This window comes from Copadichromis virginalis, linkage group LG19, assembly GCF_057382275.1.
Source record: "Copadichromis virginalis isolate Kocher_CV1m ecotype Utaka linkage group LG19, C_Virginalis_male_GT1.1, whole genome shotgun sequence".
NCBI lineage: Eukaryota > Metazoa > Chordata > Actinopteri > Cichliformes > Cichlidae > Copadichromis > Copadichromis virginalis.
The window spans coordinates 25490507-25517343 of NC_140636.1; the positions used below are offsets into that span (position 1 = coordinate 25490507).

Consider the following 26837-nt stretch of genomic DNA (forward strand, 5'->3'; position numbering starts at 1 on the left):
TTAATTTAGATCATTAGATCAGATTTGTATATATCTGTGGTCTTCCTCTTAGCCTCACCTTGGCTTTCTCATCAGCGATCATGTAGAGCTCCTGCTCCCCTATCCAGGCTTCAGCCTCATCAGCGTCATTGTAGTACTGCTGGGCCAAGTTGGAGCCATTCAGCCGCTCTCGGCGCTTCACCATCTCATCCTGCAGCCGGGCCCATGCCTCCTCTAGTTCCTTCAGCTGGTCCGTGATACGTTCTGCCTCTGGTTTGCCCTCTGCGCCGGCGGCGATGGCCATTCTCCTTCCTCGCTCTAGTACTTCATCTACACGGGGCTGGTGGCCTTCGATCTCCTTCTGCAAAGTCTGAGGGACAAAAAGGAGATTGTGGACCTCAACAGGGCTTTTTGATATACAGAAACAAAGACTTGATATATTGTGCAGCCGACAAACATATATTCAGAAATATTCATCTGAAAATTAATTTATTACATATTATGCACCAAGTATACTGTAAAAACAAAGCAGATGGAGCTGAAACAATTAGTTACTTACTTAATTATGCCGAGATCTATGGAAATGATTACAACTATTGAGATAATTTTCAAGTTGCTGAGAGTACTTGTTGCTTTTCTTTTATCTTTGACCACTGGTAGTATAACATGACTAATTTTACCATCTTGCTTTGGGGCATTTTCCCTATTTTCTGACATGTTATGGAAGCTGTGATTTATAGACTAATTAAGAAAGTAAATTAATCAATGAAATGAATCAGTGTTACAATTTTTTAGCTAACCACAAGTTATTATGCAGCTATAAATCTCTACCTGGTTCTTCTTCAACAGCATTTGCACAGTTTGAAGATTGTGGCCATGTTCTTGTGACATTGCCAGGGGCATCCTCTCCTCAATCCAGAGCTGGGAGAGAGAAAAAAATAAAGGAAAAGTAGGTTATGATAAGAGGACAGAACGCAGCTGAAATTTGTGAAGAGATTTATAAATCTATGATGTATTTGTTTAAAAAACATCCATGACCAAGTGACTTCTATTGAATGTTTAACCCTTGACCAAATGTCTTAAACAGTCAAAATCCTTTTTTAAGCTCTCTTCAGCTGACTAGAGTGGATTAAGGCAGTGCAACCCATGAGGGATTAAACTGTTCTTTACACAAATTCACCTTAAGAGGAAGTTTCACTGTGAGAGCTAGTAGTTTTGCTAGTTCATACTTTAGGTTTGCAAATTTTAGCAAAGAAATAAACCTTAAAGTTTACGTTATGATAAGGTTTCAGCTTTGTGCGAACACAAATGTAACTCTAGCACTTAACGGCTTTTATTCTCAACTTCTGCTATCGGTCATTTTGTCAGAGTAGTGACTTTGAACACTTTGCTGTGAAAATGGATCCATGCTTACGAGCTCATCAGCCAAGTCTCTGTAGAACTGATGGACAGCTTTGGCGGCTTCAAGCTTGCCCTTGCGCTGGGCCAGTGGGGTGAGGAGCTGCTGGAAGTCTCTCTGCAGGGCCTGCTGCTCAGCCTCCAGTTCCGGCTGGTCCTCCCTGCCTCCGCCGTGCTTCCTGACAGCCTCCTGGAGTTCCTCCAGCTCCCGAGCTTGGTCACGGACCTGGTTCTCCATCATCTGGCATAGGAAAAAAACATGAAGATGAATAACCTTTCAAGCTACTAATCAGGATGTAGCAGACGGTAAAAGTTAGTCATGCCATTTATGTATGAAACTGAGCTCAGACACAGTTTTTAATTCATGTAAATTTTCTAATATAAATTCATAGTACAGATCGCGCTTATGTTTACAATTTAGTATTTAGTGTAGCTTGTGTTCCAGTTTTTCTTTCAGACAAATGCAAAGCTTTTTGGAGTTTGTTGTGTTTAGATGCAAATAGTAAACACAAAGATGATCACACAAAATAAATCCTAAAGCTATAAAGCCTTCATTCCCAGTTATTTAATTCTGTTTAGTGGGGTGCTCGTGTGAAGAGGAACTGCAAAGAAAAGGCAGCATACAAATCTAAAGTGTGCAGAGCATGGTGCATTAAGAGACAAACCTGATGGTTTTTGAGCAGGATGTTGGCTTTAGTCAGGTCTTTAACATCCTCCTCTCCACTCTGTAACTGCTGTTGTAGCTCACCCAGCCACTTCTTCATGTCAGCCAGGCTCTGGTCGAAAAGCTCAGAGCGGTTGGCATCGAATAGCAGCCGTGCCTTCTCCTGGGTGGTGGACTCCAATTTGTCCCACAGCTCATGAAGTTTGGCCAGCTCCTCCGTCACAATTGGCTCAAACTCTGGTTTGAACTCCATCAGCTCCTGACCTTCCTGTACTTGCAAAAAACAAAGACGAATGTTTCTGTGAAGGAAAAACACTGTATGACTTTTTTTAAAATAAGATACATAAATTATCTAAAGCAAGTGGAACACTTAGTACATGAGTATATTAGTACCTGTGTACATTTCAGATTTTTATATGTTGACATTCAAAGAGAGTGAAATCTGCACACTCTGAGTGTCCTTCTTTTATCCTTCATACTTCTTTTCCTTTGCTTTAACTTACATCCTTTTTATTCCAATTAAAGTTATTTGTTGCACACTAGCTCCTAATAGCACATCACCCTGCGCTTCACTGAACATATTCAATTAGCTTGTGACAGATAACATTTCTGAATGTTTAAATTTTGCAATCACAAAGTGATTTTTGTTGCTATTTTCAGTGAACCGACCCTATATACTATATGCAAAATCCATCCATCCACTGGATAATATCTTCAGCATGTCCTGGCTATACACTCAGTAGGACATGCCAAAAACACCTCACTTAGGAGGCATTTTGATTCATTTCCTCTGTGTGAATCACCACCTTATCGTGGTGGAGGGGGGTTGTAGGCCCTAGGAGCTATGTTGTTGGGGCCGATCTGACCGTGGTAGTATCTCCAATGGCAAATTTGTCCTGGTTCAGGTGGCAGATGAAGAGCCATTCAGAGAGGTCATTCTGGACACATGCTCAGGGTAGTAGTGAGCGTCTGGTGACTGTCCCTTAACCCATGGCGCCTAGCCAAGCTTAGTCCAAATTCACCCTCCTGTGGGCCCACCACCCACAGGGGGAGCTGTGGGGGTTCAGTCCATTGTGATTTGAGCAGCAGTCAGTCATCCTCATCTTCTAAAACTGTACATGTAATATAAGTAATATGTGATGCTAAATAAATAAAACCTAATTTCTAATCTGTGATAGGCATCTTACCACTTACATTACTTATTTATTGGAATAGCCATGACATTCACTGACTAAAGGGAGCCTTAATTAGTTGTTGTAAAATGCAATTATAAAGAGATTGAGCAGCTCTTAAGCGGAAATCATAATAGTTCAGTAATGAGTAGCGTTTAACTTTTACTGACCTGATCTACTTTGTTGAGCCAGTCCTTGTTGGAGGCCAGCTCGGCCATGAAGGCTTGATGTTTCTGCCACTTGGTGTGCAGGTTCCTGGCCTCATCGTATGATGTGTCTTGCGCTGTCAGCATCTTTTCATTGATCCATACTGTCAACTGAAGCAAGAGTAAGAACATCTAAGATCCATGCAAAAATGCCCACTATACTCTGGAAAGTCATCTAAACATTAACTATTGACGTTTATGCAGAAGCAACTTTACACAAGCAGGATTTACTTCATTATCTTTACAAAACACAGCATTTACCAATTAGTAAAATGGGACCTCAATTCTAAACATTAGGACAGGCAAAAGCACAGCGTTAGAATAAGCACAGCAGGATGTGCTTGGCAAATTAACTCAAATAATCACGAGATAAAAAGAGGAAAACACTGTGATGTCAAGTGCAAGTGAAGGAATAATTAAGCTAATAATTAATGTGCTAATTGATGTTTCCCAATGGCCAAATAAACTGTAAACTGACAGTGAACTTACATCTTGTGTGTTTTGCAGGAAGTGCTGCAGGTCACGGTTATCTCTGAGCTTCTCAGACACCTCCTCAGCTCTTCGTTTATTCTTGTCATGCCTGAAGTAAAAAAACACACAAAAAAAAACAAGAAAATGCATTAAACATACAGTATTTTTTTTCTCTAAGAAATCCCTCTGTGACACACTTCAAACAAGATGTAACTCACGTATCTACATGAGCTCCTCCTCCACCAAAAAAAACGGCTTCTCTGCTACACTGTGAAGAATACCTCTGACTTAACGATCAATATCCATTACTGCAGGTGCCCATCTACCAAGCTGAATTATGGGAGTTAATGGGAGTCGCTCCCATGCCCTCTATACACCGTCTTGTTGATGTCTTTTAATTGCTGATCTGAACAGATTAGATCAGTACCTGTGGTTATATTTTGAAAATAGGAAAATCCTTCACATTATAATCCTGCTAAAATCCTGAATTTCACATTAGATTTTTGCTTAAGTATCCATTGCTTTTCTGTACTTGTATGACTTTTCAGACTGAACTACATTCATTTAACATTCATAGTCACTAATTACTCTACAGATTAGGATTTTTAAATCATCATCAACTCCTTGATCCCTTCTAGAATTGCTGAAATCACGTGAAGCTCAAATACTATTATATCAAAACCGTATTTCTCCAATGCGCTGCCCTTCTGTCAACACTTCACTTGAATGAATGCTGACCAAAAACCATGCTGACTGACCTTTGCTGGATCGAGCCCATTTTCTCCTGAACTTTCCCAGAGTACAGGTTATTGTTGTCCACCAGTCGCTGTCCGCCCTGCAGCGCTCCGTCAATTTTGTCCTCGTTGGCCTCCATGGTGCTCACAAAGTCTTCATGCTTCTTCAAAGCCTTCTCTGCCCCGGCCAACGTGTCAGGTTTGTCTATGTGGGCTAGAGTGTACTCCTGCAATAAATCCGAAATAATTGTATTGGGAAAAAATAACCAGAAAAATGCACGACCTTAAGAAAGGCCGTGTGTCAGCACTGGGCGTTTGAACTGACCGTGTCCCATTCTTTCATATCACAAACTTTTAAATACTTGTAGGATCACTAACCCTTCATTAGCAACTCATCCCATGTGGTAACTGATGACTGTTCCACTTAAACACAACATTAAGACAAGCCATATTATTTATGCATTACCTGGTTGTTGAGGATCGCCTCTACTGCTTTGCCATCTCTCAAAAACTGCTGGAAGCCCAAAGCCTGGTCCAAAAAGTTCTTGCGGCTGTCCCACATTTTCTGGAGTTCATACCAACCACGGTCCATGCCCTTTAGCCTCTGGTCGAGCTGTTGGTATTGAGGATCGTCCTCCTGACCCTGGGTAACCTGAGCGCCAGTGTCCCTCACACGGTGAAAGTCCTCTTCGTGGTTGTTTATGTCTTCACGCACAGCATCGTGAAGGCTCAGCTGCTCCTCAGCCTCTGGCAGCGTGGCGGGCATCTCCTCTGATGCAACAGCTTTCTGGGTCTTGAAAAGCCAGGACTGGAAGTCATCCATGTCTTGAAGGAAGGTCTGCAACTTGCTGACCTCACCCAAAGAGTCCTCTCTGTCTTTCAGGGTGTTTTTGAGCATGTCCCAGGCAGCGTCCAGCTTTCCTCTGCGGGCCAAAATGTCTGCTGCATTCTCCGGGTGGTCCTGGGCCAACTGGTCAGCTTCTTTCCGCAAGAAATTGAGCTTGTCGTCGATGGCGGCTAAATCTCTCTCTATACCGAAAAGTTTCCGCTGGATGGTCATAACAGCTGCCAGGTCATTGCCCAAGTCCTGCGTGGACTCAATCACCCGTGTCTTGTCTCTGATCCAGGCCTCTGTCTCGTCACACTCCAGGCCGTAGTTGTGCAGACTAAGAGCAGAATCTACTTTCTTTTTCTTCTCCTCTACCATCGCCTTGAAAGCCTCCCATCTAGGAAACAATATTTTATATAACAGAGGTTAATACTCCATGGGTCACTGTTGTTATTAAAGTATCTTTGATAATGTTTAGTTATGGATGTGTGATTTCTTAAAATAAGGAAAGCTCATTTGTCTGTAGACAAATTTCTGCATGCCCATTTTTGCAGTGGTGTGCAGAGCTTGTTATAAACTAAAAAAGTAACTGGAAGTGTGAAGAATTTAACATTGCCTCTGTGTTCAAGTACTAAATTAAAGACTTCTTTTCGGAAATTTTGTTGAATGTCATCTTTGCATTAAAGTAATTTCAAAACCTTATACAGTATTAAATGCTTCAGATATGCATCTTTTAGCTTACGGCCATACCACCCTGAGCACGCCCGACCTCGTCTGATCTCAGATATGCATCTTTTTTGTTATTTGCCTCAGGTATAACTGTGAACTTCGTTAACGGCACCTCTTATTCAGTCGCGTCTGACATTCCTTGACTTCTTTGGTGCGAGGGTGTCTGCTGTCCTCGAGCTGTTTTGCCGCTCTGTTGACATCATCTACTCGTGACTGGAAATTTCCCATTTCTTGAGCTAAAATACTCAATCTGAAAACAAGAAAAGGTTGGTGAAAACAACATCTGCACAATCTACTGGATAAAAATACACGATTAGTAGATGTAATGCTATTTGCAAAAAATACACAGTTTTAATCAGACATGCAAATCTAATTCAGGAGTGATTAAATGCTTAAAATATAATTTGTCTGTGCACCTGTTCTGTACTACTTCCAAATCCTCCAGCTTCTCAGGCACCTCTAAATCCACCAACCACGTCTCCTTCTGGCCCATCCAGAGTTCACAGGCATCTGTCTCACTGAAGATGGTGTACAGAGCCATAGTGTCATCGAGCTTCTTCTGCCTCAGGTCAGCCAGGGACATGAGCTCCATGTAAAGGTCCTTGATGTCTTTCAGTCGTCTCTGGATATCTGGGGTGTTTTGCAGCTCCTCTGGTAGTGCGTTGGCCTGTTTGGACAGAGCATCAATAGTGGCTCCATTCTTGATGGCTTCGTTTTTCAAGTTGCCGTGCTTTTTCAGCAGCCGCTGAGTGGTGTACTCGTCGTGGCCGACGTCATCGCTGCTCATCTGCCTCTTAGCGTCCAGCAGCCAAGCCTTGAGTTCATCAGCATCTCCCTGAAACTGGAAGAATGTCTGCGTGTCCTGAAGGCTCTGTTTCCTAAATGCAGCCAGCTCTTCCAGCTGCTGCCACTGCTGCTTTAAGTCATCTTTGCATTCTTGAATCTTCGGGGAGCCAAAGTGTTTGGCCTCAATCATTTTATCTCCCTCAGCTAGGACCTGCTCAAGATGGGCACGGCGGGCTCCGAGCTCATCTTCAAAAGCACTGTGTTTGCTTTGGAGAATCAGCACGCTCGTCAGGTCTTTGCCATAATCCAGGGAGGAGAAAATTTGCTCCTTCTCCCTGATCCAGCTCTCCAGCTCTGTTACCTCCCACAGGAAGTTCCAGAAGCGGCGAGACTGCTCCAGGCGAGCTCTTCGCTGGGCAGCTAGAGCACAAAGTTCCTGGTAGCACAAGTCCAGGTGCTGCACCCTGTCCCTGATCACCTGGGGATCACATGGCTTATAGCCTAAGGAGAGAGCGAATGACAACATAAGTGTCATCTATGTCTATGTGCATCTATTTCAGCTTGTAAGTACTAACACATATTGCATGCCACTGATATTTATTGTACTGTGTCCAATCCATCTTATTGTCAAGTATATCTGAGGAGGATAAGAAGAAGATGATGCAGAGATGAAGAGTAAGAAGAAGAAGGTAAAGATGAAGAAGCATCATCAAGGTGAAGAAGAAGGAGAAAATTAGTGGTTGGGTATTATTTGAAATGAATACTTCATAAAAATACCTTCTGCACACTTTCTCATGTTACTTTTTAAATAGTTTTGGACTTACTATCTCCATTGGCAAATTTCAGAGCAGCAGCACTGGCATTCTGTACCCTCTCTGCCTGCAGAGCAATGTCATTCTCCAACAGAGCATGTTTCTGTAACAGGTCTTCCACTTCCAACAAGTGTTTCCCAAAGTCAGGAGAAAGCAGACGGTCCTGCAGAGGAAAAGAAGCAACTTAATTCACTTAAACTTTTAATTTTTACTTTCTTCCTTTAAAAATCTTTTGCTCTTACCTTCATCTCATCCATCCAGCTGATAATGTAAAGCATCTCCTGGAAGATCCTCTGCAGGGTCAGATTCTTATCCAAACGTCCCCTTCGAGCCTTCAGTAGGTCCTGCAAATAGTCCCAAAGACGCAGGACGTTGTCTTTTCTCACATCAATCCGTTTGGCATCATGATAACGCTCCGAATCCAACTCCTTTGAGATGTCCACCAAGGCCTGAACACGCTCCTCGTATGCAGCGATGTCCGTCTCAATAGCATCATGCTTCTTTTTAGCCGCTTCCACCGCTGGCAGGTCATAGCCGAAGTTATCCTGAGGAGGAGAGAATGGAGGGTGCCAAATTATGGACAATTTTTTAACTAAAACGAACTAAAGACTTTTGGATTTAGACTGAAACTTCCGAACAAAAATCCACCATGTCACTCCACAAAACATTTCATAACAGCTTTAGTTCAGCTGCTGTGGGTTTACCTGGGCCACTAGTCTTTGGTTCTCCGCGAGCCAGGTCTCCCTCATGGCAGCCTTCCTGTCAAATCTTCTCGCCATCTGTTCCAGCTTCTCCTGTCTGATCAGCTCGTCTCTCAAGACACGCTCCCGCTCATGCTCCGCCCTTTCCAGACGCTCCCAAGCCTGCACATAGATGATGGGAATCATCATGAGGATTTGCAATCTGCGTTAGTCGGTCATCAAAACAACTACAGCAATTTCATACTTTAAGATCTGAAAATGAGAAAGCTTTCCTCATTTTCAAAGAGTTTAAAAGTGAAGTTCAAGTTCAGAGCACCCCTCCTGGAGCTGGTACGCTTTAAGTATTATGTGTAATGGCACTACAGGGTAGATATCTACTGATACACCTAAGAAATCTTCAACTTAGTTCAAACCAAGCTGTGCTTTCCTTTCTGTCTCAAAGTTCTTTTTTAATTTTCTTCAATAAAATGGCTTTTATGTTGTCATTTAGGAAAATACACAACAGGCTTGCAGGGGTAATTAATTTCATTTGTGTTTTAATTGTTGCCTCGAGCATGAACTTAGCTAAATTAATAAACTCTGTCCACCCAAGCAACCCCAAACCACAAAGATAATCTTCCTGTTACAGTTGATCTTCTGCATTCTGATTTGTCTCCAAATGGCATCCAGGCATCTCACCCTATTGATATCTGCAACCAGGGCTCCCTCTTTAGGTGTGTAAACTCTCTGGTTGTTGGCTCTCATTCGACTCTGGATGGTGAAGAGCAGCACTTCGAGGTTACCTTTCTCTTGAAACCTGAGAGAAAACAAGAAATTAAGTAACTGCACAAAAAGTACTATTGGACATCAGAGACTCAAAATGTGGTTTTAGTGTCAGGGTTACAGCTAGGGAAATCATTATGTACATTAGACGTCCTCACTAAGACATGAAAAATAGAGTGCAAGTGTGTGTCTGTGTGTGAGTGTGTCTTGAGCTCCTGATCCAGTTTCCACTGCAACTGTAATGCGTTGAAGCTGTCACTGACTCACTTGGGTGGCTTCTCTACAGTGCGGTAGGTGTTGAAGGCCTGAAGCTGCTGCTGAACGCCACTGAGAGAATTTGCAAGTTTCCGGTTGTTCAGCACGACAATGGTCTGCTCGATCCACATCAACAGGTCTGACGACAGCGTCTCGTACTTTTCGATCATCTTCTCCGTCTCGATGGCTTGATCCAGAACCTGAAGAATAAATAAGATTAAGTAAGTGAACGGGGCAAACTCGCATAAAAAATGCACACCACACCTTCCAACTCACCTTTCCTATTCTCTTGCCCTCAACAGCGAGTTGTTTCATCTTGGAGAAGTAGTGGTAAAATGCCACGACGTAAGTGATGATGGACTTCTCATCTGGGTTCTCTGTGAAAACATCTATAAAAGAAAATGGAAAACAAGTCAAATAAGTCATTCCCGGCCAAACCAGAGACAATCACTCGTCTTCTTTCCAGGAAGCACAATGTTCACAGTCACTCGCCTTCTGGGTCTAACAATTTGGTCACACCAAGCTTCTGCTCTGCAACGTTGAAGGCGTTCTGGAGATTGTGGGTCGGATTGGATCTCTTTAAACTGTTATAGTCAACCAGATCAGGGCTGGGAGAGAAATATAGAGGGTAAGAGAGTATATTGCAGAGAGTGAGAGACTGAGCAGATGGATTTCATGTGTGTTTACACTTTAAAGCTGGAGAGAGTGGCTTTGCTATTCATCTCCCCTTACCGATGTTTGTGTATGAGAGCATTGAAGGCCATGCCATCTTTCCAGCTGGTGGTGAAGTTTGTGATGTTGATGCTGGGATATCTGTAAAACAGCGAGGAGACGTCACGGACTGAACAGGAGGAGGCTGCTGTTTAAAATCAGCATCTGGGTTTCATCCCACTTCTCAAGCTTTTAGTTCTGCAGTTTAAAAGCCTTGAAAGAAATGTGCTTTCTCAGAACGGCAGCATCTATTTACTCAAAAGATCACACTTTTTTTTAAGGATCTTGACAGACATAGCGACATAGATTCAGAGAATAACAGCTATATGCTAATAATAGCTGGATGCTAATAACCATACTTCAAATGAACATCTTTTGGGAGATACATTTGTTTTAAAGAGACTGCTCCCACTCGTGCCTCCACACCAAAAATGAAGACAGACACTGATTTGCTTAGTTTGTAAGTCGCGGAAGAAGAAAAGAGGTATCTGAGAACAAAGGTAGCAAAATCTGTCTACAGTGTCTTTTACACCATCTCTGTTAACTAGGCAGGGGGGATTTTGTTAACTTCTGCCATGTTGGGTTTCCTTTTTCCGCATCTACTAGTTGGTATAGACATGATTAGAGTTACCAGTCTACTCATAAAACAAACATTTAATGAGTATATCCAAAAACATCAAAGTACTCCTATGAGAAATATTATTTGTGGCTTAATTTAAAAAAAAAAAAAAAAAAAATGAACTATACACAGCTGCACATTTATCTACTTTAGGTACTACTTGGTTTATTTTATTTTAAATATTTATTTTAAATATTCAAGGAGCAAATATTTGGTCATTTATTTAAATTTTGGCTGTAATTGTTTTATTATTCATTATATTTTTTCCACTGCTATAAAAAGAAGATTACTTTACATTTTCACTGTGCAGATGGGACATTACAATGAGCATTTGTAATTGTGCTTACTTATGTCAAACACTTTTTAACCGTAAAAAAATTAAACAAGAAAATCGTAGCTTATTTTTTCAGCTTTAAAGACTCTTAAGGACACTTTATGTGTCAGTTGTGAAATAAATTAAAAAAAATATGGGGAATTATAAGATTTTAAACTAATAAAAAGTCAGAAGCACATTCAGTTATTCCCAAAGGATATTTGCAATAGTTTGATGATGCCAGGAGTCACATGTAGCTCTTACCCTGCAGTTTTCATCTGACACCAAAGAAGAAGAGCATCCTTGGCTGAGCGTGTCTCCTTCTGGTCCGCCTGGCCCGTTTCCACAATGATGTCCTGGATCTGAAGAACAGCAACAAGCACAGCTGGATGGTAAATAATGAAACTTAACTAATGTGTCATGTTTGCAATCAAACAAGAACAAACAAGAAATCTGACTAATATTAATATCTTGCTAATGGGTTGCACCAGAAGGGAACAGTTTGTCAAAGTGGCACAAATATCACTGTGAAATGCATCATTTATCACAACTTTAAGGGGGAAAAAAAAAAGAAGGGGGGGGGGGGTATTTGTGGAAAAGAAAAAAAAAATAATGTAAAATGATACATCATCAGTGTTGCTGGCTGGATTCTCACAAAACTAGACATCGGATCCAACTGACAGAAAGAGGAGTAGTAATTATTGAATTTCTTATTTTCCCACACAGTGGGCCAGTAATTAGAGCAGTGATGTGATCTGAGAGACAGGCCCTGAGAGAGGGGCGGCTAAATTTAGCCAGCTTTGGTTCTCCTTGGTTTATGCAGACTTTAAGATACAGACAGGACCAAGTCAACTCTTTTCTTTTCTGTTTCCTGTTCTTTTTTTTTTTTTTCTTTTTTGTCCTTTTGAAAAGGCTGAATAATGCAGCGGGCTATATTGTTTGAAGTAACATCTCTAAAAATAGCAGAGTTGCTGTCAAATTAAAAATAAATATACAGCCTCTCCAAGATGATAAAAGAGTCAAACAGACATGTTCTGATGCTTTGGATGCTCCTGTAGCAGCAGATAATAATGGCTGGAACCTGAAGGCACGGTTCTGAGGAAAAACAGATACTAACAAAAAAAATATATATAACATTGCAAGGCAGCCAGCTGAAACTATCTGAGGCTGTCTGTATAACGCTGCATGCTGTATATGCTGTACACCCTGGCTTCACTTCAGTGCAAATGTAAATGTGATTAGAATGTAATTAAGATTCATTTAAATAAAAGAGACTGCACGCTGTTAGTCAGTGGTAGCATAATTAGAGTATAGCATATGAAGTACAATAACATACTTGAAGTGATTGTACTACTTATAAGATCAGCTAATCAGGTTTGATGAACCTTTAACATGCATGCTGAAAAAACATGAAGATTACGTGATTGCTGAAGTGTAATTCAATTTTTTTTACATATAATAACATAAAAATAATGATATTTTTATGATGTTATTATATGAATTATATAAGTCTTTCTGTCGTATAGTATACATATTAATGACACTAGTATTTTATATATATGAATATATAATAATTGCTGCCTTTTTTTGCGTTCTCTGTCAAAATGATCCCACACTGCTTCAATAATATTAAAGTCAAGATTCTGGGGAGGCCAATCCATGACTCAGTGTGTTCGAAAGTGTATTTTCTGGCATTTCATGAAGGATCCAAATCTGACCAAACTTTTCTGTGTTCATAATTCCATCTGTTTAGACAAGACCAAGAGTCCATAACACCTGTTATCACTGATTTTTAGTCCAGTTCTTGTGTTTCCAGCTTTGATTTTCCTCAGATGTTTAAGAGACACACTGCACACCATGCTGAGATATGACTGATAGTGCTTTGGGAATCATCTCGGTGGCACAAAAATGTTTTTTATGCCTGTCAGTCTGTATTATCAGTGGCATTGCCCGTGGATTCAACTAAAGAAATGAGAAGCATTTATATGCTTTTGTGATAAGCTGTGTTTACATTTACAAAGAATTGGTCTCTGTTTTCCTTTTCTTTTTCTTTAATCTCAATGTACACAGAAATAATAGTCTAAAACAACATGACACAGACAATCACATATCCTAGGTTTACCTGGAAACGCAAAATGATGGTCCAAATGAGTCCGAGGATGAGGCGATGGTTGCCATCAACAATGTCATGGGAACCCATGTTCTCCAGGTGGACCCTTTGCTCTTTGAGGAACTGAAGAGCCTTGTCCACATTTTCCAAACAGTGGATACGCATCCTGCCTTTCGTTGGTTTGGGCTTTAAAGACCAGAACAAAAAAAACGATTTTAGGAGAGCATTTCAAAGAAAAATGAATGACTACAAGAGAGTTTTGAGTAATACACAGAATATAAAGAGGAATATAAACTGAAACAGAAATGTTTCTTACCAGTCGTTCACCAGACAGCACTTCCAGCAGTTTAATGAGCATGCGTCCATCCCGCAGGTCCAGGTAGAGGTCAGAGATGCGACAGCCAACCCGGGACAGAATTGAGTTGACCCATTTAGTGAAGGTCTTCTTCTGAACCGCCTCTCGCTCGTCTGATGAGAGTTAAGAAAGAACATGAGCCCCATTAATAATGCAAAATCCTCAGAGGTACAGAGGAGCAGCGCTGGAGCTGGTAGGGATTTACAGTCTTGCACAAGGGCACGTTAGACGAGTGGAAGCCTGGGAGGCTGAAGGAAGAACCTGGCAGGAGTTACAGAACATCTGCAAATCTGCTCCAGAGCCACAGAAATCATGCAAGTTAAATTAATTCTTAGTATAGGGTAAAGCAAAGGTGTATACTTCTGCTTCACTGCTGCTAAAAAACATGACGTTAGCATTGTCTGCAGCCAGCATCCACTCAAATTGTTTCCAGTTGTTAAATTCATCTCAGCTAATAATGTTGTTTCACACCGTACATCAAATCTGCCTCCAGGAAATATTATTACTTCAACAGCATAAATGACTATAAGACAATGAGACATTTAAATGAACTTCAACCCCTTCCAAATATTGGAAACACCACCAGACCTAAATTCCATAGAAAACCATTGCAGTTTTTTTAAACAGAACTATTCCACTTCCCCCTAATTTATATTCCTTCACCAACTTTACTGTATTTTAATTAAATGTGATTGGCAGACAGAATTAAAAGACCGATCAAACGGGTGCAAAACACTGTGAGCACCAACAAGAAATGTCACTTCAAAGGAAGAATCAGGCTCTGGGCCTCCAGGCCTGTGACCCGTATGCCGGTTCAGTAATCCATCAATATCCACCTAACAGAATCTTCATTAAACAATCAATCTCGTCAGCATGCTGCCCTTCTGGAGAAGACCTCCTCTGTATGACACAGCCAATATTAAAGGGCCAGTCCTATTATCCCCACTGTATTTGTACAGTGCATCTATTTTATTAGAATCCGAACAGCATGCCAATCAAACCATCCATCAAGCCTCTTAAAATGCTGAAAAATCTAAATCTGGCAGTTTTGACCTTTTACTTGATTATGGAGCAGATATTAGCGGTCACTTCTGCTTAAACTGGTAAATAGCATGACTGCTCATATGGCTTCATGATTTTTTATATAATGGAGGCTTGGTGTCTGCTCACAAGGGAAAAGCTTTACTGTAACTATCAATGCCTCCTCAGACATGATGCAGCGTATTTATGCCACGTGTTGTAATTTTGTTGAAAATGCTCCAAAAAGCTCGGGAATGGCAAGGCAGAAAGATGAAGATAGCATGAGCATCGCACACTGAGAGGTTTTTGGGAGGATGAGCGCTGCCCACATGGTGACACATCACGCTCACGCAGACACGCGCGTCATATTAAAATGTATACGGAAGATATTCCTCCTACTCGGCAGCAAAAATAAAACCAATTTTGATGGGACCATATGGCAGAAAGACCCAATGTACTACACTCTGTTTATTTTATTTGTGGCCAAATGCACTGTGAATGGAGATGTGGGAGGTCTGAGTGGGTGTATTGCTATAAATGGGCATTCAGTGTGTTTCTATAAGACCTACCTTAATGACCTAAATATGACATATTACAGTGTTTTTTTTACATATTCACTACATATTTCAGTGTTATTTATAAAACCAACCAACTAACAAAATGTAGAAGCAGTGTATTAAAGTACAGTACACGCACCATGATTCAGTAGCTTGTATAACTACCTTTATCAACATTAACATGAAGTAATCATTTTCTGCATGACTTTGTAAGTCTCTCACATCATTTTAGAGAATTTTTAGCCAGTAATTCTTTACAATTTTGCTTCAGTTCATGCACTTTTGCACACAGACAGTATAAAAATGGATGTGGCCTCTGGGTCAGAAAAATGAAGCCAATGTTCAAGTGCCTTCTGCCTGCATTCTGTCTGAAGGCCCCTAGATGGCAATGGTTGTGGTTGCAAAAAGATTAGTGGTCCTATGCATGTCTATGGGAAAGGGGCTTTCTGTCATGACCTCTGAGAACACTTTTCTGCCGACTTTACCGACTCAGTCACTCGTTTTAGGCCATACTAAATAAAAATAAAGTCTATTTTGTAAATTTTTGTCATACTGTGCCATGTTTAAAATGAATGATCTGTGGTATGAAACCACCATTGGCTAACAAGTTATCAGTCACAAGCCATTATGCATAAGTCACAATCTGTACTTTCTCATCACATCCATTTTTTTCCAACCAAAACGATGATGGCGGAAATCCTCAACTCAAGGCTTCTGAAATATGGCTGAAATTACTCTTATACACTATGTGGGGTTGCAGGCATTTGTTTATGCATGTGTCTCTTAAGAGCCCACTACAACATATCAATCAGGTTGAGGTCTGGACTTTAACTGAGTCATTGCTGCATCTTGATTGTTTTTTCCTTTTTCCTTTTTCAGCCATTCTGCTGTAGATTTGCTGCTGTGATTGGGATCTTTGTCCTGTTGCATGATTCAGTTTGGAGCAAGCTTTAGCAGTCGGACATATGTCCCCACATGTGAGACTAGAATACTTTGTTATACAGAGGATTTCATTGTTGACTCAAGGACTGGAAGGTGCCCAGTATCACCCCTTCATCACCGTGCTTGACAGTTGGTATGAGGTGTTTGTTGTCATTAGGCTGTGTTTGGTTTTGTGTATTATGGCAGACATCTCCATGGTGGCCTTGTCTATCCAAAGGGCATTGTTCCAGACGTCTTCTACTTTGTTCACTTGTAATTTCGCAAAACTAAGCTTTGCTGGCACATTCTTTTTTATTTCTGGCAACCCTTCCAAACAGCCCTTCAGGTTATTTACTTCAAGATTTATACAAATCTGATATGTAGCTTTAATTATTTTTGCAGTTCCTCTGAGCACTGGTTAAGAAAGAAGATAGATGGCTGTTAATAAGTCACCACTACTGGTATCAGTACCAGTACCAGACAATGAAAAATTAAAACTAAGATAAGGATAAACGGACAAAAATGTTAGCAGTTATTACTCCATGAAAAATAACCTAAATCAGAAACTTTTGTACAAATTACTTTGCAGCAGGTAATCCATTCATAGTATAACCAAATACAACAAAGATTAAATGGATGTTCAGCGCATGAAATTATTTCAGCTATTGAGAATTTTATTATTTAAAAAATAGTCAAATTCTGCGAGAGTAAAAACCCCAGAGTCAAGTCAATTTAAAATTAAATCTTGCTTGGCATCACAATAGAAGTTTGTAAAAGGATAAATTGATTTAACACAGAGGATTTAATTGAAGCTCAGAGACCTGGTACACTAATTTAGACTGGATCAAGTAAAGCAGAAGGGTGATGCTTTTTGATTATACTGACCTTGATTTTACTCACAACTCAGTACAAATCCCCACCTCTCCCCTGCTTTTGTTTTATCCCACACATAGCTTCCTAAACTTTAGATCAGTGATGAGACATTCTCTCCTCAAGTCATCCCAGCTTGCACCACATGACTTCCCTTTGGCATGCCTGCTGCAGATCGCCCTGTTTATTCCCAAACCCGAATACAGCTGCAAACCACGGAGTGCAAAGGACTGCATCCTTAAGGACTGGTGTAATAAATGATTCAAACACTGAGGTTGTCGAGAACAAGTAAAGAACAGCTCAAGAGGAGGAACAAAAGAAGAGGTAGTAGAGGGAAGTTGTTAAAGATATTGATTTAAAGGTTAAGAAGGACAAAGAGGGGGGAGACAGGGAGTCTGCTAGGTAAACCTGTCAAGAGGACGAAAGGAAAAAGAGGGTGAGTCAGATCTGAAAGAAAGTAATGGGGAGAGTGACTGCAGTGTTAGGTTTAGTCCAAAGAGACCCATCCAAGAGAAGAGACCAAGACACATCACCAGCAGCATCTTCCCTACTTTTAAAAACCGCCCAGTGAGCAACTTTGAAGCAGCAGCTCGGTCTTTAGCATATCAAAGAGAAGAAATCAGGCGTTATTGTACGTAAAACACAAGGCGCAGCGGAGTACTGTAAATAAATCATGCTTCATTCTGCTCCTTTCAGCAGAACAACAGCACACACCGCTCGGCTACATCCACATGGATAACTGCGCCATGAAAAAGTAATGACAATTAAAACATGCAAAGCTCCATTAGTGGTGTCAGTGTTGATTTAGCACAAATGGTCACATCATTATCTGTCAGCAGCACAGAAAGCAGAGACACACACACAAAAAGGCTCGAATAAAAATAAAAACTGTAACAAATCCTTTCTGAACTATTTGGAGTGCTGCCTCCAGAGGGTTTTAGAGAGGAGAGGACAATTACAGTGCATCCCTGCAACGTGCACAGAGTTTTGCCGTATCACTTCACATCGGGAGACCTTGAGAGGGGACGCAGCCCACATGGATGCTCCCGGCCATTTAGGAAGCATGGGAGGACAACGGGGGAGGGAAGATGGGAGGGGAGTGTGTGAGGGAGGGAAGCTGTTGTTTGCATGCACCCCACTGAGCTGTCTCCAGATGAACAGTTCAACAAGCTCAATATGACATAAGTGCTCTGTAAAAATAAAAAAAGCCTTCGGCCCTCTTTGGGAAACTAAGTTCTGTTTAATCCCATAAACTCAGTTATGGGTTTTGTAGAGCAGCAGAAAATTATAATTTTAACCTGATTACTGACTCATGATCTGGTTACATCTGTGATTTTAATATTCGAGTATTGAGATACATATAAGAGTTTCTCTTTGCTGGTCTCAGAGCCGATTTACAATGTAATAAAAATTTGGAGCTTTTGCATTTATATCACAGAAAGTCTGCGTAGCAAATTACACTGAACAAAAAAAAGAAAGAAAAAAAATCAATCACATCAATTAAAAGTAATGAGATATCTATTGCAGATCCAATTAAAATTAATAGAGCCCTCTGGACATTTCATAGTCCCACAGTTGTTGAGTGGTTAACTAGAATTTACATTTCAGATGAAGACAAAAAGGACACCTGGGGTCAAAAATTACTAAGGAAGAAATTTAAAGTGTAACTGAGGGTATGAAATCTGGAGGGTGACTAAGACCAGATGGCTGTATAATAATAACAATAATAATAATAATAATTTAGTGTCACCACTGATGATTTTAGAGGCACTTCACTTTGAGAATATGAGGCCACTAAGCCTGCTGAATTATGACCTTCAAATATTATTTAAAGAATACGCGATTTAACACCATGAATTGCTGATGGAGAGCAGAATAAATTTGTAAATGTAAGTCAGGGGTTTCATACACTTGAGAGTACTTAATAATAGAGAGCTCAAATAGAGCGGTTTGCTGCTACATACAGGTTATTGGATAAGCTTCAATGTGCTTGCTCTGGAACCTTTTACCACAACACTTCCTGTAGCTTTTTGATTTCCTAGTAAATAAATATGGAAATAATATAACATATAGTTGCTGGAAGGGATGCACTTTTATTCTGGAGAGACCACTCACATAAGGAGGAATGTCACCGAGGACAGCGCTGTATTGATTTGCAGTGATCCGAACCATAACGTTGCATAAGAGAGCCCAGCTAGACACCCTAGCTCTACGGGTCATAGGTTTGGGTTTTCCATTTGCTTTTTGATCTTCTATATTTAACACGAGACAAAGATAGCATTTCTTCTTAAGTCCAAAAGTTTTCTTGGCTCTCTTGTTTCAAAAATAAGACGTCAAAATAAGGCGAGCTCAAACTCAGTCACAGAAAGGAGCAGGAATCGGGACACGCCTCCTCTGATTACTTACTAATATGGAATATGTTGTTATTTGTGTTAAAGCTATTGAGATGTTTGTCTGCGCCGTGTTCAACGACACGCCAACAGTAACATCAACTGAGGTCTGGTGGACTCACCAGGAAAAAGAAGACTGGAGCACCAAAATCCATGATTTTATGAAACTGAGCTGGAAGACGGTTTATTGGTCATTAATTCAGTTTTTGATTAATATTTCATTTTAACATTATTTATGTAGTTCAGCTTAAAAATCTGTGAAGCTAGTGTGAAATGCAAACGTATCACAGTTTGTAAACTGATCAATCAAAGCTATTCGAAAGCATTAATGTTGGATGGAAGTGAAACATGAACATTTAAGTCCAGCTTATAAATATAAAACTGGCTGTACTAATAATTTGTGATACAGGCTGAGTATAACCTTACTGTTCAGCTGTTCGTCGCCCTGCTGTTGCCATGCTATTAAATATTAAGTGTAAGTGCAGCAGTCATACTGTATGTCCAACTTCTTTCACTTCGCTTTCATTTTTTTTCCACTGGACTGCAGCTGCGTCTTGTCACGCCTGCATTTTGTCCCTTATCCAGCCTCCCGCCTGCTATCAGTGCAACCTTACTAAACACTCCTCTGTTTCACATGCTTTTACTTTGTAATTTCTCGTCCACTCTTTGACTCCAGCGAAAGCCCGATGACTTATTCATGCTGATGGAGTTTCCCTGTATAAAGCTTGATCCGTCTTTTCCCACAGTCAGCTCTTATTGAGTTTGGCCCAAAGGTCTTAGAGCACCCCGTTACATGACTGAGTCATGTCACTGCCAGCTTAACCTGTCCCGCAGCTATCATACTGTGCTTTATTAACAAGACTAACCAACACTTACCTCCTATTATCACATATTTGTACCACCAAAAACATCTCTAAATGTTGGCGGGGCATTCAGACCATCACAGATTACAAGCCCCCACCACAGACCTGTGATAGCACTATCTCTCTGCTGAACGAGCTGAACACTTTCTTTGCTCGCTTTGAAGTCCAAAACAGCACCACTGCACAGAAGACCCCACCCCCTCCTGGTGACCAGGTGATGACTCTGTCCCCGGACAGCGTGAGGAGATCCCTCAGCAGGATCAATGCACGTAAAGCTCCGGGTCCTGACAACATTCCTGGTCGTGTACTGAGAGACTGTGCAGTGGAACTCACTGATGTCTTCACAGACATCTTCAACATATCACTCATCCAGGCTGTCGTCCCCACATGTTTTAAAGCCACCACAATCATTCCGGTTCCAAAAAAGTCATCTCCCTCCTGCTTTAATGACTACCGTCCTGTTGCACTTACTCCCATCCTGATGAAGTGCTTCGAACGACTAGTCATGCAACACATCAAGACTGTCCTGCCCCCCTCCCTGGATCCCTTCCAGTTTGCGTATCGGCCCAACCGCTCAACCGATGATGCCATCTCCACTGCACTCCACTCGGCACTCACACACCTGGACAAAAAAGACTCATATGTTCGAATGCTGTTCATAGATTTCAGTTCAGCATTCAACACTATAATCCCCCAACAGCTCACTCAAAAACTGGTCCAGCTGGGGCTCAACACCTCACTGTGCAACTGGCTGTTGGATTTCCTCACCGGAAGACCTCAAGCAGTACGGGTTGGCAGTAACACATCCAGCACCATCATTTTAAACACGGGGGCCCCGCAGGGATGTGTGCTGAGCCCCCTCCTCTTCACTCTGCTGACCCATGACTGCACTCCATCATACAGCTCCAACCTCTTCATCAAGTTTGCGGACGACACAACGGTGGTGGGTCTCATTAGCAACAGGGATGAGACCGACTACAGAAGTGAGGTGAGACGCCTGGCCACGTGGTGTGCTGACAACAATCTCTCTCTGAATGTGGAGAAGACGAAGGAGATTGTTGTGGACTTCAGGAGAATGCACACCCAACATGCTCCTCTGACCATTGACGGAGCGTCTGTGGAGAGAGTGAGCAGCACCAAGTTCTTGGGTGTGCACATCACAGAGGATCTCTCCTGGACGTACAACACCACAGCACTGGCCAAGAAATCACAGCAGCGTCTCTTCTTTCTCTGCAAACTAAGAAGAGCAGGAGCACCAGCCCCCATCATGTACACTTTCTACAGAGGCACCATCGAGAGCATCCTGTCGAGCTGCATCACTGTGTGGTTTGGAGCCTGCAACGCGTCCTGTCATAGAACCCTCCAACGCATAGTGAGAGCTGCAGAGAGGATCATTGGTGTCTCTCTCCCCTCCCTCCAGGACATTTACAGCACCCGTCTCACTAAAAAAGCCCTTTGCATAGCGGCTGATCCCACGCACCCAATGCAAAGCTTCTTCAAGCTGCTGCCGTCGGGGAGGAGACTGCGGAGTCTCCAGGCCAGGACCAGCAGGCTGAAGGACAGCTTCATCCATCAGGCTGTCAGGAAGCTTAACTCCCTCCCGATTCTGCCCCCTCTCCCCTCTCTCCTCCACGGTCTCACTGAACTCTGTCACACACACACACACACACACACACACACTCTCTGACTCACTCACTGGCCTGCACCAGTTACCAGTCACTTTGTGGAGCATTGGACTGCCATTACCTCATAAGACTTTGTGTTACACTATCTCATACCGTACATTACCAAATCTCCATTTGCACTATTTGCCTATTTGCACTACTCTGCCTGGTTTGCACTCAATGTCATTTACCCTTATATTGTATATTGTATAGCTTTCTTGTTATATGTAAAATTGTATTATATTTATTTAATTTTTTTTACTTTAAAATATTTTACTTGCATTTTTAATCACTCTTATATTTAAATGTTCATTTTCTATTTTATCTAGGGATTGAGAGTAACGAAGTTTCTATTCTCTGTATGTCCTGTACATGTGGCAGAATTGACAATAAAGTTGACTTTGACTTTGACTTTGACTTTGAAAAGCAGGCTATACTTTGGCAGATATATTCTAGGATAGAGAGAAGCAGTCAGAGATGGGATCTAGGTGAGTAGGTTAAATCAAGCAATCAGTCTCAATGCAAAAATAAGCTTTTTTTTAAGTAGATATATAGCTGGTTAAACAATGTCTATGTGAGATTTGGTACATCTACTAAAGCTTGACCTTTCAACCAGATTTTACCCTAAATATCTGAGCACTACACTACTACAGATGTCTTCTAGACATCTAACTGACTAAAACATTTTGCTTACTGGGCAAGTGGATTGTCTGAGTCTTCATTACATGTACTTGGCAACTGCTGAGCATCATATTAATGCATATTTGATGCTCCCAGGGTTTCTTGATGCGTTCTCACTCAAAGGTATTTAGAGCAGCTGCAAAAGAAGCAAGTGAACTGTAAAGCCTGGCTCAAGCTTAAAGAAGACATTAAAAAATAATCTGAGAATCAATCCAATAGTGAGATTGTATTTATAATTAGAAAACAGCAGAGGATTAAGGGCTTGGAGAGAGGTGCATACACCACTGGTGAAAACTAAAAGGGTTAAAGGTCAGTCAAACAACTCAAAGACTGCTTCTTGTAACCTCGGCGGCAGACATACTTGACAACAGCGAGCATGTGTACATTTCAAAAGTAAACCAATAAACGTGAAACACAAATCTTATTCTGCCCAACTGCAGTCTTGGCCATATCTCCCTAATAGCAGGTAAATAGGAAGTAAATAAAATATCATGGCGGATCAATACACATCTCAAGACACATCCCTGATTTGGGGAGGCTTCAAAACTTTGCTGCTTCACGTATCAGTTGCCTCTGCAGTCTGCAGAATCAGTCAATACTTGAAATCTAGCAGAGGCAGGGGGAAAAAAAGCATTTCCCCTCTCTGTTCCTGCATCGTCTCCTCCATTTTCTTCCACTCACTAATGCACTCCTGTCATCGGGGAGTTGGAGAGCATAGTGCAAGCTAACAAAAATCCACTGTGACGGCAGACCTCTCTTTTAAAACCTTAATAACACGGGCAGGGAGAAGGTAAAACCATCAGAGAAATTGATTGTTTTTTAACACCACCATTGCTAGTCATTCAGGGGAAAAGGAGGTTAGGAACGAAACACACTCATACTTTATACTTAGGAAGAGTTTATAAGTGGAAAGGGCCGTACGGAGAATAGGTGGCACAATGACGGATATGTTTCTTGTTTATAAATAAAAAACAGGGCACATAAGAATGCGTAACAGTAGCCAGCCATGAATGGCTTTGGAGGGAAAAACATCACAACCTTTTTAGGAGTTTGCCTATGAATTATTCAAAGTCAAGTCAGTGAACAATTGGGGCAGAGCCACAGCTTCCTGGAAATAAATAAATTACAACCAAATACATTTAATAAAATGGCAACTGCTATGAAGTTTGCACTTACTTGCTGCTGCCTTTTTCCAGTTCTTACAACAGGATGACAAACTAGCCTCACACTTACTCAACTCGCAGCTCGACCTCCCTGCCATCTCACCCCGGCCTAACAAGAAACCCAAGTTGGGTAAGTGAGGGGCATAATTGGAAAAGTGTCTGTGAGGCATAAGAGGGTGAACAAACACACACACAAACACACACGCACAGCTCTGCCACCAGGACCCTGTACCTTGCAGCTGCCTGAAGCGCCCGTCCAGGATGGAGTTGAAGCAGATGTTAGAGGTGCTGTAACTCAGCCAGCGAGCTCGCTTCATACTCTTGGCCGAGGAGGAAGAGGAGGAGGACGAGAGGAGGAGGGGGGTGGGGGCAGGGGTAACATGGGGGCGAGAGGGCCGCTGACGTCTGGAAGTGCAGGAGGAGGACGAGGAGGAAGATGAGGAGAAAAGGGACAGCCCCGTGGGCGCCACGCCAAGCGGGACATGCAGGATGGTGCCGTTCTTTTCCGGGTGGTGCTCCGGCTGCTGCTGCTGCTTGCAGGTGCTTCCCCCTGATGACTTCCTGCTCTCGGGTCTCTGGGCCCTGTGGACCGGCGGCGTGCTCCTGCTCCGGCTGCTGCTCACGCTGACCCGCACAGGTGCTTCCTTTTCAGGTGGCATGTAAGAGCGACTGGAAGCCTCCTTGGCCCCTCCGCTGCTGCTCCGAATGGCTGTAGTCTCCCTGCTGCTGGCCTTCACGCTGATCTTGACCTCTCTGAGCCGGGGTTGGCTTATAGGGGCAGTGCGCAGCAGGCACGGGCTGCTCATCTTGACCCCCAAACAACAACAACAGGAACACACACTGCCTCTGGAGCCAGCAGAGGAGCTTGGCACACCACGTCTCTCTTCTTCCCAGTCTCTTGGCTCTCTGTCCTCCTTTCCAGATCCCTCTCACGTTCACTCCTGCTCCCTCCCTCCCTCCTCTTCCTCCTTCCACTTTTTCACTCTCCTCACTGCTGCCGTGGTGATGCTCTGCCTCCACTCTCAGGCAACACCAGAGCTCAGGCAGCCTTCAGTTCAGATCTGAGTGGTTTCTCCAGCTCCAGCCGCGCATACACTATGTTTCAATACATCCACGTGTTCCCACAAACCCCCTCCTCCCCATACCCAACACTCCCACAAAGTCGTGACATCGCTGAATGTTAACTGTACACATGGAGAGGTCGTTTTTTTTGAGCCAATAAACCATCATGAAACTGAAGCGTATCTTAAAGAAACGTGTCTTTTCTAAGCCAAAGTAAGACGCAGTGTAAACTAGTGTATATTCAGTACGGCCTGTATGTTCTTTGATGGCTTGCTGAGAGCATATTTCTGAGCTCACAAGCTGTAAATCAGCAGCGGGTGTCATTCACAGCCTCTCTCATCTCTTGCTTCTCTTATCACTTTCCTCCCTCCTTCACTCTCTCTCTCTTTCTCTGACAGGAAACACTTATTGCATTACAGCAGCAGCACTCTAACACAACATCACCAGCACCCACACAGAAGCCTTCATCACTTAAAGAGACAGCAGGAAAAGTAGTGCTTCTTTATAAACACAAAAAACAAAAAAAACAACAATCCTGGAAAGGCGGAAAAAAACCCATACTGGAAACCCAAAATATCAGCCGGCATCAAACCTGTGGAGTTTGTTTTGTCCATCCAGAGTATCAAATATTGAAAACTACTAAGATATGGGAGTTACTGAATCTAAGTTCAAATCACAAGTAAAAAATTTTCCACAGATCCACCGATGTACTGACATGTGCCTGTCGGCAAAAAAAGATGGCTTTGATGAGAGCGGTTGATGTTCATCGGCAAAACTGCTACTTTAATTGTTGTTATCCAGCCAAATTTTACAGAGAATTTGCCTTCTGTGTTTGCCCATTTTCTGTTTTTTGTCTGGCGCCTTCACTGCTTGAAGCAAATGGTTGTAAAATTGTTTGTAAATTTTGTAAAAGGAGGAAATTGGGTTAGACTAATGAGCCGCAGCAGTGAGAGAAGCAGCATTAACATGATTGAACATGATGACGGTAAAGCAGCTAAGTGACACCAGTCATCTGTGTCTGCAACATAATTCTCCCTAAAGCGGTTTTCCTTGTTGGTCGGTGAGCCCAGTTTTTCCACACTGGACTCAAATTGTATACCCACCCATAACCGCCTCACAGGAAACCATGCATTCACGCATAATAGATATCACACAGAATGTAAGAGCTAGTGTGTGCTTACACAAAATCCAGTCACAAGTTGAAGTTGTCAGCTTTTGTGTCAGTGATCAACTACATTGATCTGTATTGTCAAAGCCATTCTATTAAATATTTATTTTCTTATTATAGTGGGTCAGATTGCTAACTCTCCAAATAGCCCTCAGTTTGCTGAGATAAAAGGATCCTTTTAAATGTCTTTAAGCATATTTTTTGCTTTTATATCCTGCAGATGTTTTGGTTCAGCCGCTGCTGCCTTTGTATGACCGCCTGAAGTAGTAAATATTGGACTTGTGTTGGTCAGGTGGATCCAAAGATGACACAGGGAAAAGCTAATGTTGCTCAGTGTCTGCTGGGTGTCATTGCCCACTAACAGGTTTGTCATTTAAACTGGATGTGGTGATGATGTGTTAAATACTAGTGTATTTGACAACATTTAACATTTAAAAAATGCTTTTGTTCAAAGTTCATTGAGGACTACGTTTCAGTGTCAGCATCATTACAATCTCTTTAAATATCTTAAGCCCTTCCAGAAGTCTGAACTCCACAGAGATTAATTTGTGTCCTATCATCTCTCTTGTGCACCGACCATGGTGTTGACCCTCCATCACTCCCCTTTTGTGATTCGCTTCCTGCTACCACAGGAACACTGCTATTTAAAAACTCAGAGCAGCAGGCCCACAGGTGGGTCACAGCTTACCAGCTTAGCCAGAAATCCCAAAGATCTATGCTATGGGAGCAAGAGAGACAGGGCAGCTGTCCAGATCGGTCAGACACTGGACATTCAGGGAATGTGCAAGTGATCCCAGTTATTTGCAGAGGGTGTGGAGCAGTGTCAGGGCTCAGCTGCTGGTTGGGTGTAACTGTTAGATTCATCCATACAC

The 26837-nt window shown here is 42.0% G+C and overlaps 1 protein-coding gene across 2 annotated transcripts in view; it reads right to left on the reverse strand.

The window, feature by feature from the left end:
• Positions 1-26837, reverse strand: part of sptb (spectrin, beta, erythrocytic) — a 44207-nt gene that overhangs the window by 12130 nt on the left and 5240 nt on the right. The window contains exons 1-22 of one of the 2 annotated variants that reach the window (XM_085441625.1): positions 23968-24731; positions 13568-13719; positions 13264-13437; positions 11406-11503; positions 10231-10311; positions 9991-10106; positions 9775-9887; positions 9511-9698; positions 9160-9277; positions 8485-8643; positions 8023-8325; positions 7793-7943; positions 6599-7469; positions 6295-6432; positions 5091-5850; positions 4649-4851; positions 3909-3999; positions 3384-3530; positions 2043-2309; positions 1394-1618; positions 811-900; positions 59-349 (exon numbers count right to left, since the gene is read on the reverse strand). In XM_085441625.1, coding sequence (XP_085297751.1) covers positions 59-349; positions 811-900; positions 1394-1618; positions 2043-2309; positions 3384-3530; positions 3909-3999; positions 4649-4851; positions 5091-5850; positions 6295-6432; positions 6599-7469; positions 7793-7943; positions 8023-8325; positions 8485-8643; positions 9160-9277; positions 9511-9698; positions 9775-9887; positions 9991-10106; positions 10231-10311; positions 11406-11503; positions 13264-13437; positions 13568-13719; positions 23968-24541 — 5310 coding nt within the window. In that variant the 5' untranslated portion in view covers positions 24542-24731. Of the gene's footprint in view, positions 1-58; positions 350-810; positions 901-1393; positions 1619-2042; positions 2310-3383; positions 3531-3908; positions 4000-4648; positions 4852-5090; positions 5851-6294; positions 6433-6598; positions 7470-7792; positions 7944-8022; positions 8326-8484; positions 8644-9159; positions 9278-9510; positions 9699-9774; positions 9888-9990; positions 10107-10230; positions 10312-11405; positions 11504-13263; positions 13438-13567; positions 13720-23967; positions 24732-26837 lie in introns of those variants that run through there. The other variant, XM_085441624.1, reaches the window with a different exon arrangement.